This window comes from Gallus gallus, chromosome Z (genome assembly GCF_016699485.2).
Source record: "Gallus gallus isolate bGalGal1 chromosome Z, bGalGal1.mat.broiler.GRCg7b, whole genome shotgun sequence".
NCBI lineage: Eukaryota > Metazoa > Chordata > Aves > Galliformes > Phasianidae > Gallus > Gallus gallus.
This window is the reverse complement of record NC_052572.1, coordinates 1,843,775-1,858,954: the sequence shown is the minus strand read 5'-3', so window position 1 is coordinate 1,858,954 and position 15,180 is coordinate 1,843,775. Positions and strand designations below refer to the sequence as shown.

The 15,180-nt window shown below is 43.2% G+C and overlaps 1 protein-coding gene across 6 annotated transcripts in view; it reads right to left on the bottom strand.

Annotated features, from left to right (window-relative positions):
* Positions 1 to 14,900, bottom strand: part of SMAD2 (SMAD family member 2) — a 41,776-nt gene extending 26,876 nt beyond the window's left edge. For 2 of the 6 annotated variants that reach the window (NM_001396712.1, NM_001396713.1), the window contains exons 1-2: positions 14,734 to 14,900; positions 5,880 to 6,168 (exon numbers count right to left, since the gene is read on the bottom strand). In NM_001396712.1, the coding sequence (NP_001383641.1) occupies positions 5,880 to 6,115 (236 nt within the window). In that variant the 5' untranslated portion in view covers positions 6,116 to 6,168; positions 14,734 to 14,900. Of the gene's footprint in view, positions 1 to 5,879; positions 6,169 to 6,960; positions 12,667 to 14,733 lie in introns of those variants that run through there. The other 4 variants (NM_001396710.1, NM_001396711.1, NM_204561.2 and 1 more) reach the window with 3 other exon arrangements.
* Positions 14,901 to 15,180: the final 280 nt, after the last annotated feature.

The following is a 15,180-nucleotide window of genomic DNA, read 5'->3' as shown; positions in this document are numbered from 1 at the left end:
AAATTAAGTTTCATTGAGACTGGAAGTCAAGTTTGACATGCTTTATTTCCCATTATATACAGCATGTAAGGGTTCTGCAATCTCATACTCGTGCACATCGTTTCATCTGTATGTAACTATGAGCAGTTTTCTTCTGCCTACAGATGCCGACGTACCATTCTGGGTCTGTGGAAATCAAGAAGGGCTGGGCGCGTTTATCTTTGGGCACAAGATGGCCTGGAAAAACCAGGCTCCAGCTACCGTCACCCAATTCTGAAAGGGCTCCAAGGAAGGCAGCTCAGCATCAGAGCAGTGCTGTTTTCTCTGGGTGCCCAAATCCAGACTGCACAACACAGCGCTACAGAACAGAGTCAGCTGAAAGCTGTCACCATAAAATGAGAAAAAGAGTTGGTTTAACAGCAAACAATTTACAAGCTCTGTAATCTCAGCAACGAAGTGGTGCTTTTGTGTATTTTGCTGTATTGTCTTAAACGTCTATACATGTTTTTAGAAACTTAAGATGTTCAACTATAGTCTTCAAACATCTGTGGAACTGATTTATGTCTAAGTGAATGCATATGGACCAAAATACAGGGTATGGTTTGAGAACATTCCTTATCCAGAGCAGTTCTCGGTTTGTGAGCTATGATTAAAAATTAATTTCCGTCCTCAACTCGAGTAGTGAATTATCACAGCTACAAACCAACAGACACTGCCAAGTTGTGTTGCTGGGAAAACACACTTCACCTCTGTCTGGATAGCAATGTTATTTTAGGATCTGCTGTGCCAACCCAACTGCCTGCTGTTGTCCTCACAGCTTCACAGCAGATGTTGGAATTCTAAAAGCATTTCCTGAGGGACCTTTTGCCGTCTCCCAGGGTGACTGTTGAAATCACTCATACTCTACAGTTTTAATCTGAGAAGGAACAAAAGGAATTTATTTCTCTGTAGTACTATATTCGGGGGAAAAGTACTAAAAGCTCAAAAACAATCTGTTCTAGAAGACAGGTTAGCTCAACAGCTCCGCTCTACTGATAATCAAAGGCATCCTGAAAACTAGGTGACTGCATGCAGCTGTGTGAGCACTTTCCCAACAAAGATTCCCATGGAATTTGAAAAAAAAAAAAAAAAAAAGTAACTGGTAGCACAGGTTATGTTAAATGAAAACAGTGAGCTTTATACCTGAATTACCATTTACTTTTTGTTAATTTATATGAAGAAAAAGGCATCCAAATCTCACCATTTTAAAATATGTTTGCTCACAAGCATTCGACTTGGTCCCATCATTACAAATGCCTTTATTTGCCTAGTTTGCTTCTGCTGCTAACTCTTTTGTAAATACTTCATTAGCATTATTTAGTTACATGTATGGAGGCTAACGTTAAGTAACACAAGAGCCAACTTTCAGAGAACAGTTTTAACACATGCAATATGCTGCGCCTAAGCTACTTATCTTAGCCATACTGCTAACTCACTGCAGAAGATGAAGTGAGTGCTGCGGGGCAAGCAAGCAAGAGAACAACGCTGGCATGCTTGAGAAATTCCTTGTTGTTTCGGAGAATTCGGACCATGGCACGTGACCTTGCCTCTAGGTGATTGGTGAACTTTCACCAGGTTATACAGCTTTAAGTATCTCACTCCTTGTAGAATACATTTGAAATACAACAAAATTAAGGAGTTGGTCAGTAGGCAGCTGGTAATCTCAACTCAAAGTGAACAATTCACTTGCAGTTATCTGCTTTGTATTTTACCCAACGTTTCCTTGAAATCTTCCATATTCCCTAAACGATGGAGTCCACTGCTGGGTTTCTTCTCTGCCTCTGAATGGTAAAAGCACGGAATTCACTTCATATTTGAAGCAGAAGTCAGGTGCTTCACAAGTCTAATTACTGCCTACAAATTCCAGAATTCAGCTATAGGATTTGAGCCTCTCTTATTTTTTCATTTGAGAGGGTGCTGAAAAACAAGCAACAATAAGTGTCTGAAAATCAGGAAACAGCACAGGGATGTTATCCCTCTTGTGAAGCAAGAAGGGCAGAGGGCACAGATAAGACCACATTTTCCACATTCATACTGAACTGAAGAGCAACCATTTCCCAGGGAGCACCTTCCCAAACTCCAGTGGCACAGCAGGCAGGAAAATAAGGGCTTGCAAGAGGGATAGCCATCTCTCTGCTGGGAGCAGCTGTTCATTTCAGTCTGGGCTCTAAAGCACAACAGCAAAAAATCCCTAAACTGGGACTTAAGGAAGCTGGTCTTAAAACCTTCCTTCAGCCAGTACTTTGCCAGATCACTTGTCAACACATTCAATATTTTTCTTCTGAGCCTGTATATAGCCTGTAGATTACTATAAAGCAGTGATAAAATTTACCTCCTCTGTAGAGGCTCAACTTCCCCATCACAATGAAAATTCAGAGCTAAATAGTGTTCCTAGCACAGTAACAAAAGCAAATGTATGTAGTAGTTCTAATATAACCACTACCATTAAGACCAAGAAAAATTGTGTCTGCTCAAGGAGAAAGTCTTCAACTATATGAAACCTTCCTAGAGCACTGACATGAGGACACAGCATCTGGAAAAGGAAACAGAGGTATACTGCTACAGACACCTTTTTTTAGCTGTTCCTTCCTCCCAACCAGCAGTCACCTTGTCAGGGCATGCATGGAAGCTCTATTCATTATGCAAAGCTGAAATGAATGAAGGCTGCAGATGCTGAGACTGATGGGAAGCACCCAGCCCTTCCTTATCCTCCCACATATACTGGAACAAAAAGAGCACCTACACTCTGTGACACCCTGTACCTCAGTTCAACGCTGCCTCATGCAGACTGTGCCAGCAGGGGAACTGTCAGCACAACACAGGATGGAATTAGTTTGCAAAAATCTAGCTCCAGAGAACGTGAGACATCACAAAACAGTATAAACTCAATGCAAACAACTACTTCCCTGGTATTTTTTTTCTCCTCCTTAATATATATAGGAGCTACAAACTCCAGTCAACATTATCCAAAATCTACTGCAGCTAATCTCTGTTGGTACTATTTCTGCATTATTCGGTATTTTAAAAAAAGCAACTTAACAGATTTTATTACCAAAAAAAAAGAAGAAAAGAAAAGGAGCAAGGAGCATCTCTATATATTTCAAGACAGGAGAGCCATACAGCTGATACAGCCAAGAGTACTGAAACCAGGGATTTGTGTTTCCCTACCTTGAGCACAAATGTTCTGCCACCACTGAAACAACTTTCTAAACCATGAACACAGACTATGAACATGCAAGCTAGCTCTGCACTGCATGGTGTGGTTTGTCTTGTTAAGGATGTGGATTTTAGTTGATGTTATTTACAAACTACTCCTTTCAATCCATGCTAGTGAGAAAGTAGCTACTCCAGTAGAAGTCTTACATAAAATGTTTCTTCACTGACTTGTTTCTTGTGCTCCATTTGTATCAGAACTGCAGGGGAGAGCATAAAGACATGATCTTAAATGTATCTGAATTCATTACATATTCTAGAAAAGTGAACTGGTGTCTCCATTTAGTTTAAGGATAGGCAAGGATTAGGAGATTAGAATCCCACTGGCTTTCCGGGAGGATTCTGCAAGATAACTCCAAATTACTCGAAGGGCTGGTGTGAAATGGACCTCTGCACTTATTTAGCCTCTGCTCTAGATTACTGACCCACTTCTGAGGAGCTCAGCATCCCTGCTGCGTGATGCCAACACCCACTCCATCTGTTTGCTTCTGCTTTCTCAGAACCTCAATTAGTCTGCATAAGAAGTTGTGGTAATTCACACGAGCAGCCTGGGTAGCTCACACAGCATCAGCCCTGCTTTCTGTGTGGTCACCTTGACAAACAGCCAGAAACAGAACAACGCAATGGGATTATCAAAAGCTGTGTGTATGCAGATTTCTGAAGGGGCAGCTTTATTCAGTTCCATCCAACCCACTCTCAGTTTTGAGATGAAAAAAGTATACTAGAATTAACTATTTTATCAAGCTACGGAAATTTTCAATGGGACCAGAAACTTTTGAAACCATAAGTGAAACTTCTAGTGACAGTATAAAGCAACAGCTCCACAGAGGGGCATCTCAGAGCACTTGCTGAGATGCTGAGCTAAGCAACTGTCATAAATTGAATCTAAAGCTGGTCAAAAATCACCATCAAAAAAAAAAAACCAACAAACCTTCACTCATGACAGAAGTGCACCTCAGCAACTGAGCACTCCAAACTTCTTGCCCACAAGGAAGGAAAAAAACGTTTCCAAGTCAACCCTCTGTTGTTTACCCCTGCTGATCTGCAGATCTTTAAGAAATTCATTGGAATGGGTCTCAAGCAGCAGTTTTATTAGCTTACTAAATCCAAAAACAAAAAACTCCAGAAGTCATTACAGTACTGAGCTGACATTTGGTCTTTCCTGGGAACCCAGACTACTGCTGTCAAAGTGAAATAACAGCAACAGTCCAAAAGCCAGCTATGAAAATGAAGTCTGTGTACTGATATCATCTCGCTTGTTAGCACCAAAGCCATTTGTTAGTTTAAAACTAAACCTTATGCCAACACCACCCAAATTGCTCCAGCTACCAGCTTATTCATACGGTAGTCAAGAAAAGTAAAATGTAGGTGAGTTCTCCTTCAGCTGATCCAAGGAATGGTGAGAACAGTACCTCACAATCCAGCAAAAACTGCCCATCACAACAAGGAGAGTATACAAAACAGATGAGAAACCCACAAAGTTTGGAAAGAAAATACAGGTGGGAGGTGACATTAGAAACAAAAGGTGAGCAGAAAATAGAGGACAGAATGAAAGCAGCCATGGGTATGCCATTAGAGAAAAAGTTATATCAAACCTAAAGGATAATGCTAAAATGATGATCAGGTAACAGCCATAACATTTGACAGGTGGCAACCACTACTGACATCGGTTGAACATAGATGGAACTATGATTAGAACAAAGCTTAAAAGTAGCTGGGCTCAGTGTGCTAGTAATACAGGAATTGAGGTCATAAAATAGGATAGTTTCTAAGAGAGAAACTGCCTGAGTGTCAGGGGGCTAAATGCCCAAAATATTCCTGTCACCAGACTTTCTTACATTTTTATAGAAACACACCATACAGTGATTGGAGATTCATGTTGCACCCTTGATGAGCTTATACACGCACCTTCAGTGGTATTTCTGTACAACATGAACCTAGAGATACACTTAACAAACAACCCTTGCCTCTCGCACAGCAGTTGCAGTGAATGAAGTTGAGAAAGTCAAAGGGGTAGAATTTGAGCTGTTCACCTAAATATACATACATATAAGGAGCAGAAGAGAAGATCTAAAAGTACTCTTAAGTTATTAAATGAAAAGCACTTTCATTAACCAATAACAAGTAATAATTAGTCTTCAGACAAACTACTTCCACTGGCTTCCCTTCAAATGGGAAAATGGATGCAGTTTGTAAAACTTCAACAAAACTTCCATATACAACTGAAAATAATAATTAAGAGGACTGAAGTGTTGACCAAGGAAAAACTAGTCTTTTTTTGTTTGTTTTAATGTGGAAGTGCAAGTTCAATTAAGCCCCTCCGAATACAGAGAGTTATAAAATAAAAGCATACGGCAGTGTTATGAGCGAAGAGCTGTGCTAGGCACCACCAGAACATACACAAACTGCAATCCAGGTAGTAACAAAAACTTAATCGTAAACTTACTAAAAATTGTGAATGTACAAAGCATGTGATTCAGTTCTAAGAACTGAAGCAAGCAGTACATAAAACCAAAACAGGTTTGAAAGAACTTTTAAAGAATCAAAAGCATGCAACTGATTTTGTTTTCAAATTGCTCACACAAATTAACATACATTTAGTCACTTCTTAAGCGGTTGTAAGGGATGTCGAATGCAACAGAACTTACCTTGGTATAGTCACACACTTCGTATTGCAGTTCTGAGTGGTAATGGCCTTCTCAAGCTCATCCAGCTGTCCTGTTTTCTTTAGCTTCTTGACCAAGCTTTTCACCGCTTTTTCACACCACTTCTCCTCTTGCCCATTCTGCTCACCACCACCAGCCCCTGCAGAGCCACCAGCTGACTTCTTCCACCCAAGGAGTCTCTTCACAACCGGTGGAGTGAATGGCAGAATGGATGACATGACTTCCACCAGACAGAACTCTCAGCACACAATTAGAGATTTCCGTCTGATCGCTAAAAATGCAAACCAAAACAGACATATTAGCATTGAGGTTTTACTTGATTAGGATCCTCTATTATCAAATGCTACAGGACTTGCCACCTCCAAACAATTCAGGTAATAGTTCAGAACGTGAATCTGAAATTCACTTTAAAGTTTGATGCTGAGTTTATTCCATGGCTCTATCTATAACTCAAGAGCCTACAGATAGTCAACCTCCCTAGATGTCACTAACTGAAATCATCACGTCTTTCAAAATCCATTAAAGGATATTTGAAATCTCATTTTGTAGGTGTCTGACTGGTGCAGTTCCATTTGTTTTGAATTTTGACACCCGTCCATTCAGTATCAACTACCCAATCAGGACATTTATATAAAGCAAAAGACCATGAGGGACACTGAAGTTTGAGCCATGTCTGGCATTCATCCCTATTTGTACTTCAAACCGATCCAAAGAAATGACAGCCAGTAATATATACATATATACACATATATACTTCTCAGTTTTACAGTTTGTATCAGGCTACTTTCAGTTATTAAAACATAAGCCTCAAATCAGCTGTATCACTTTAAGCAGACAGCTGTTGGAGCTTGAGGACAGCATCATCTACAGACAGAAGCACTGCACTGAAGTCAGAACTAGTCTTATTTCCAGGCAGTAACTGGATACCTGAATTCCATAAAGTTATCATGCTGCCCAACTTCAGCACGCTTAGTTGTAATAGTTAGTACCTTGCTGTAGCCAAGTATTAAATGCTACCTTCAGGCTACTCAATCAGAGCTTTCCAGGCAGCTTATGTGCATACCGTGCAGGCAGACTCCTCACTTCTGTCCAAAATATACCTCACCTAGTAAGGTTTCTCATCTGCAAAACAGCAATGGTTCATTTGGGACACTTTAGGTTATGGTATTCCCAGCCGACTTCTGCTTCATCACACCTTCACAGTTTCAATGAGAACCAACAAGTCAGCAAAAGCTGGGTTATATTCCACAGGGAGCTTTAAATAATAACTCATCCATCCTAAATGAAAGACTTCACCTTCATATAAGAATGAAATGTTCTTTCAATGGTGTTATATTATTACAGTACTGTGGCCAATACGTCAGGCTGCAGGTCAAATCTTGCAGACTGCAGAAGCATTACACTGGAGCCCCAACTACAGCAAAATACAGAAACAATCTCAGCAGCCAACATTCTCAATCCAAGGCTGAGCAGGACACTTGAGCTATGTTTTCCCTAGGAGCCAATACTGACAGACGTCTGCAACCAAATACCACTATCACTGCTCTTCCACACACTCATTCTTCTCAAGTTTATGGAGCTCACTAACATATAATAGAGACACTGCCAATTCTTCAGCTTCTGATTTGTCACCTTTCAACTGCCCTGATTGTCAGCATTATAAACTACACACTTCAGTAGTCTCACTTACCACTCTGTTAAATTGCCTATTCTTCCAAACCCTCTAAACATTCTCTGTGTTTTTATCTATTTTCAGCTTTACAACACCCCTTGAGATGATGAGTCCAAGCTTGCTGTATTCTCTCCCTTGAGATAACACTGATATCTATATTTTCTGTATTCTCTGGTGCTTTTTTTTTTTTTAATACAGATCACAATTTGTGTTTCTGCCTCAAATGCATGTTGATTGATTTAAGTCTTGAAATCGGCTACATGCAGAAAGCCCATGCATCTCAGACTTGTTTACATTTGAACTCTCACATTTTTCAGATAGTCTGAGGCAAAAATCTTCCTCTCCCCATTTCCAAAAGACTGACAGTCCAGCCCTAACTAACTAGAATTTTCCAGATTCTTTACTTGATTTCTACCACTTTCCTCACACATGTTTACTAGTTTTTATAGGTGCTACCAGAAAGCCTAGTTTATCTGTTAATCTGGTGGTCATGTTTACATTAACACGATATATTTTTAAATAGGAGGACATAGACAACACATTCTTTGTTACACTGACTCTCACATCTTACTATTTAAGAAAATAATATATATGCCATGGCTGCAGAGTAAGTATGATTCTAGGAGGCTCTGACTTCTCTTCTAGCCATGGTTATGCCATGTCAGAGATTTGCCAGCAGTATCAGTAAGCATTTCAACAAGCTATTCCAGCAACAATCTCGTTTCTTCCAAAGGGTGAGCAAAGAGAACATGACACAAGTAGGACAGGACTTTGTTTACCTTAACACTGCAGCCAACTGTGACGAATACACACAGGACAATCTTTCAGCTTAACGCATGCAGAAGATGCTCGCTACTCCATGCCTACAGGAGGCACAGTGAAGTACAAGGCACAGCTATGCTCAGGGTTGAATAAACCTCAATTATGCAAGGAAAAAGCAGCAATAAAGTAATTAAGAAAAACCCTGATGTGACAGAAGTCAGTGCAACTAGCTTAGTGCCCCATCCCAACAGCAGCAAATCGTTTTTCCTGCCTGTGTACTATTTTCACTACCATTCAGAGAAGGGTGGTGAACGGAGATATATCCAGCTGGCAACTGGTCATGAGTGGTGTTCCCCAGGGGACAGTGCTGGGGCAATCCTGCTTAACACCTTTATTGATTATCTGAAGGAGGGGACTGAGTGCACCCTCAGGAAGTTTGCAGATTACACCAAGCTGGGAGGAAGCATCAATCTGCCTGGGGCTAGGAAAGCCCTACAGAGTGATCTGGACAGGCTGGATCACTGGGCTGTGGTCAACAGGATGAGCTTCACCAAGACCAAGTGCCAGGTCCTGCACTTTGGCCACAACAACCCCACTACAGGCTGGTGGCAGAGCAGCTGGAAGGCTGTGAGGAGGCAGAGGACCTGGGGGTGCTGGTTGATGCTCAGCTGAACATGAGCCAGCAGTGTGCACAGGTGGCCCAGAGGACCAAAGGCATCCTGGTTTGTATCAGAAATTGCGCAGCCAGCAGAAGCAGGGAGGTGGCCATCCCTCTGTATTCAGCACTGTGTTCAGTGCTGAGCCTCTCATCACAAGAAAGGCAATGAGACTCTGGAGCATGTCCAGAGAAGGGCAACAGAGCTGTGAGGGGTCTGGAGCACAGCCTTATGAGCAGCGACTGAAGGAACTAGGATTGTTGGGTCTGGAGAAGAGAAGGCTCAGGGGAGACCTTATAGCTCTGTCCAGCTCCCTCAAAGGAGGCTGTACAGAGCTGAAGGTCGGCCTCTGCTCCCAGTTAACGGTGACAGGACAAAATGCGACAGCCAGAAGTTGACCTGGGGTAAGTTCAGGTAGAGCATTAAGAACAATTTCCTCTCTGCAGTCAGGCATTGTAACTGGAGGTATTTGAGAACCATACGTAATTACTGGGAAACTTTCAAGACCTTTCCAAGTTTCATTGTTGTTGAACTATTAGTATCAAGGCAGAAGTGTGACATGGAGCAGAAAGCTGTCACTACTTCAACTCTTACCACATTTGCCAGATGTTGCCTTAAAACAGCAGCTCTGAGTACTCAAGGGTTTGAAAGAGAGCTACCAGTGTCAGACTGCTGGCACACAGGGAACACGTGCTGTTAGATCCAACAGATTATAACTGGAAAACTCGCAGATTGCCTAATGGTGGTGGTATGCTTCATCTCTACCCCCACAGTATATTCCGCTTCCTCATGCACACGTTTCTATAGTTGGTCAAACAGTGTGATCGCTGGCAACTTCTAAAGTTGCAGTTTGAATCATGTCTGCTATTATTCAATTCTGCTGTGGTTCTCTGGAACAGGGATTAAATGTTAAGCCCATGATCCCAGCAATAACTAAGCGTAAAATATGAAGGAAAACTTTAGGGCAGCATGCAGGCAGACTGAAATCTTCAAGGGAAGTTTTCCTTTCCTGAGTGCCTGGTATACACTATAAACACAGTGTTGCTATCAAAAATATCAAGTGATTTCTGAATAATTTATTCTAAAGCCTTATGCAATCAATGTATTTCATACCAGTCTGCTCATTCATCTTAAACCTGAAATAAAGAAACCTGATCTCTCCTGGTTTTATTCTATGTAATCTGGCTGATTATGATAGGAGAATAATTTCATTTTCAAGTGCTCTTTTGCAATAAAGAGGACAGAAGCTAAAAGACTGAGGAAATTTTTTTGCAGCATTCAAGAGAGTCTAAAAGTTTGTTTCTTCCCAGTTTTAGTCCCATTTTATGGTATTTTTAAAAGCTTTTTTTTTTTTACCCTCATTAATCCTGGAATATGGACAAGATTCTATACCAGTTTCACCCAGTGCATGATGTTTCACATACCTGAGAGGAAGAGGGAATGCCCACCTTTCTTCTCCACACGCCTCCCTGTAATTCCTTCATAATAAAGGTATTAATTACAGCATCACCTGTTTAAGGCCGTAGCAAGACCTTACATTACACCAGACAGCACTGAGAGATAAAGCTTTAAAATCTATGGCATATGTAGCATTCCATGTCACCTGTGTAAATGCAAAATCATTAAGACTGAGAAACTTTAAGAAAAGATGCAGCATTTCATCTTGTACTGAACTGAAGCATAACAAAATTTGTGACCTGCTTCTGGAATCTTTAAGCTGTGTTATTCCAAAGAACAAGACAGGTGAATTTGAAACAAATTTCCCCAGTGCTAACCATCTCACCTTGCAGGAAACCTGAATTCTGTATAGCATAACTAAAAGCTCTTTCTCCTTGTAGAGAGAAGGCATTCTGTTTACAGAACTTAGAGGAAAGGACAAGAGAGGACATTTCAATTCTGCTCCTGCACCCCTCCAAAGCATGCCGTGAGTCCCAGTAGGGGCTTTTTCTTATCCTCCAAAGGTGTTCTAGACACCTCTTCCATCATCCTGGAGAAGCTCAAGCCTGCTATACATACACAGGTTTCTGAAGAACAACCACACCTGGAACTCACATGATGCACCTCCTTCTCTCCTTACATTCAGGCTGGAACAGGACAGCTCCAGGTGTTTCCTTCCTGTATTTGGGGTTCTGGCATTTGTTGCTGTGGGGTCAATGGTGGAAAAGAGCTGGGGGCACTAGAATCAAGCCCTGAGCCATGGTCCACCCCCAGCTGAGCCCTGCAGCCAATTACTCAGCAGAGGGGAGGGCTCGGAAACGCTGCCTCCCCAGAGGCTCCATCTGGCCATGGCTTCATCAGCAAAGCCAAGCTCCAGGCTCAGCTCCTGCATGAGCTGCTGAAGTTCAAGGCAAGCTACCTGTGATCCAGGGGGTCAGCAGCAAAGACAATTCCCTCTCTGGGACAACCTTAGAATGAGGATTTTGCAACATGCCATTATATAGACTCAATGTGCACAGAGATTTTGAAGTTTATTATGCTCAGGCCTCATAGTGGCTCTTGAAACTTGCATAACAACTTTCTCCTCAGTATAGCTCATTGAGGAGAGAATCATATATCTACTTTGAACACAGACATTTTTCCTCCCATGCATTTCATGAAGTCTGATTATGAATCAAACAAGAAAACTCACATTTCTTATATGCAGAACTAAAATGAGCACCAACATTAATAAATAAGCTTCAGAAGTTGCATTTTTCTCCGGTTACTAAGTAGTACTGAAAATTACAGACAAAGTAATGAAAAAAATATTGTTACAAGAAAATTAACAGATTAGAAACAACACATTCACCCAGTGGCACTAAATTGCATGCAGCCAGAAATACAAGAAAGCAGTGAAGATGTTAATTTTACTGACCTCTGATTGAAATAATTATGAGAGTAATATCTTAGCAATCCTCTTAAAGCCAGTAAAAGGCACCACGGCTGCAGGCAGCCAATTCACCTGTCGGCAAAGCAGCACACTTTTCCCACATACTTAGTATTTATGAACTCAGAGCATTGCTCCTTAATACTGAAAGACCTCAACAGAGCCACAAAAGCACCAAATGAGCATTCCAAACCACAGCACTTTAAGCTCTTCTCACCTAATTTGTTTTGATTAAAATTTTCCATGTGTAACAGGCAAAAGTCAGTTCCATTAGGTTAGAAAGGAAATGCTCCTGGGTAAATCTGAAAGGAGCAGTCCCAGAACTGATTAGCAGGTACTTGGGTGCCTATTTCAGCTTCTATCTGCATAACTTAACAGTTTCCCAACTTTGTTAAACTCTCCTTCCTCCACCACAAGCAGAGGTTGAGGAGTATCTTCCATGAAGCTCACCTTGCTCCACCTTAATTCAATCAAGCTCAAGCCCCAGACTACACCGATAGCAGACCCAGGAGCTGCTCTCTCACAGTCTCTTCTTGGTCTCCCTTCACACCCCGGCTGTCAAACACACTTAATCACAATAAAAAGTCATCTGGAACAAATTCTTGCCTTCTGTAATCCAGCAACACTGCAGGAAGTTGAAAGCGACGTTTAGCAAGATTTTCTGCGGTCGCCAATTTCTTCTAGCCCAGAGAGTATTGAGCACAGCACTGCCTGCACTCTCCATTCTATTACAAAAAACTAATCCCATCGCATGACCTGCAGCAATTCAGTTTAACAAATCCACAATTACAAATATTTTGGCAAAGTAAGCTTAGGTATTGTTTGCCTCTCGGCACAGCTCACAACCAGTTTGTGGCTTTATGATAAAAGTCATTAAATCCAATCTGAAAAGCAGAATTTACAGCTCACTTAGCAAGTCAGGCCCATAAATGGCTGCTTTCAATTACAGGGCATTTACATGCACAATCATTAAAGCAGTGTTGAGTACATTTGAAAAATCTAGAATACTTTTATAGTAATTAAAACGCTTTGCACTGCCCTTTATAGAAAGAAAACTTGGGAGTTTTCTTCAGTCTCAACCAGAATTCATATTCTCTGTTAGCCAGAACTTACTACCAAGCCTGTTCTCCCAGTACATTTGTGGGAAAGAGATTAGACAGATGGAGACAAGTTTTGTTTTTTAAATCTGCGCTCAGCAGCAGAGATTTCTGAGCTCCAATAAACTCAATTACATCAACCAGTGCTCAACACTTCTAAAAGATGAAGCGGAGCAGGAAGGTGGAGGAGCACCCAGCAGGGCCTTGCATTTAGACATACATCACAATCCAAGCTCAGCTGATTTTGCCCATGCCCCTAGCTTCTAGGTGGGGAAAAGAGAACAGTCACTTTTTTCAGTTGTGCTTTTTTTTTGGGGGGGGGGGGGGGGGGGGGGGGGGGGGGGGGGGGAAGGGGGGGTGAAATTTTTATTACTATGATCAAACAGAACCTCAGGAACACTGACAAGTTTTCTCCCAAATTGTATTACGCATGACCAGATTCCTCCTTAAAGAAAGCTGAACCTTCACCCCTGTCCCTTTTGGTGACTGTCAGCGCAATCCAATCCTGAACCACGCAATTACAGATCAGTCCTCTAACAAGTTATTAAACACCCCCAAATTACTGTTAAAAGCAATCCTAAGAACACACTGAAGTTCGAGCCATTCTTACTGCAATCCTCCCCCACTCCTCTCTTAAAGGCACTGATAATCAACGCTATCTTTCACCACGATAGTGCTAAGCAAATGGAGCAAGGCAGGGAGACTTCAAACCTTTCTTTATATTCTCATTCCCCTGTAATTCACTGGAGTTTGTGAACACTGAAGTTCTGAAGCCATCCCTCAGAACAAACAATAAAGCTACTCATGTACCATGCAACCACAGCTCAAACACTGCGATAACACTTCTTAAAGTCTAAACAGCAACCGCACTCCGTTAGAGAAGCCTTTTGACTTAACAAGAGGTTCTTCCAGGCTGCAGGACAGAGAAAAGACTAACCAGTCTCACCGCAGACTCCAGTCCCACAAAAGTAATGCCCTGAGTAAGTCTGAAAGTGCAGCTCTCCAGGCTAAGAGTGCAACGCTTATGGACAGACTAACCTGCTGTTAGGAGTGGGCTCCTCATCAGCTGTCATGACTAACTTCTTGCTGCAGATGGAAGTTGGCCACGAGCAGCATTCTCAGAAACCTTTCTGCAGTGGACCCAGCGAACAGAACTTCTCCTTAAAACTACCCACTTAATGTAAAGGGATTTAAAGGGAGCACAACACACATGGCTTCTTTAGTCACAGATTATGACATCCAACCAACAAGACACAAAACTGAGCTGCAGCCTGTTGAACCCAACGGCTCTCTAGGGCTGTCGGATGCCACAAGGGCCCTTCACCCATTTTTGCCCCCTTCTTTTATGCCCCCAGGGCAAAGGCTGGAAGGCTGCACTGAGGCACTCTTCTCACCCTCCAAAAAAAAGAACAGCACAGACAGGACTGCTACGCTGCCCTGTAAAGGAGCTGCTGCATCACAGCGCAGTTTCTCCCGTGCATGAGCTACGGGATGGGTAAGGGGAGCGTGTGACGGAGAGGTCCTTCCCCAGAGGGCGGTGGGCACGGCCCCGAGCTGCCGGAGCTCAAGGGGCACTGAGGCACCACTCTCAGACACACGGTGCGGGTTCGTGTGGTGCTGCGTGGCCCCGGCGTTGGATCCGACGCCCCCCGCATCCCCTCTCCCGCCACCCCGAGCGCAGCAGCGTCCCCACCACAACAAAGGGGGAGGAGGCGCCGCGCGGCCCCCGCCGGGCCAGGCCCGTCCAGCCGGCACCAGGCCCGCCTCGCCGCCCGGAACATACCCCGGCTCTCCCGCCGCTTGCCGCCGCTCACCCTGACCCTCAGCCTTGTTCCCCGCACCGCCGGAGCGTAGCACACCAACCTCTCCTCTCGGAGCTGTGCGTCCACCGCCTCCCTCAGCGATGTGCCCTGCACGCCCGCCCTCCCCGTGTTAGTTGGTCTCCGCCACGGCCCGCCCACGGAGGTGGGAGGAGAGATGGCCCATTGGCTGCTCCTCTATCGCTTTAAGAAAGAGAGAGGGGATTGGCTTCACGCTTCCCACGCAGCCGATTGGCGGATAGTGCAGCCAATGGAATGGCAGTAAGCGGAAAAAAAAAAAAAAGAGACGAGGAGGGCGGGAACTGAGTGGGCGGGCTCAAGGCGGGGCCGCGGAACAGCGCTCGTCATTGGCTATTCCGGCTGTCAGTCTCTGGCTGACGCGCCCGCTGGGGGCGATTGATCTGGGAAGG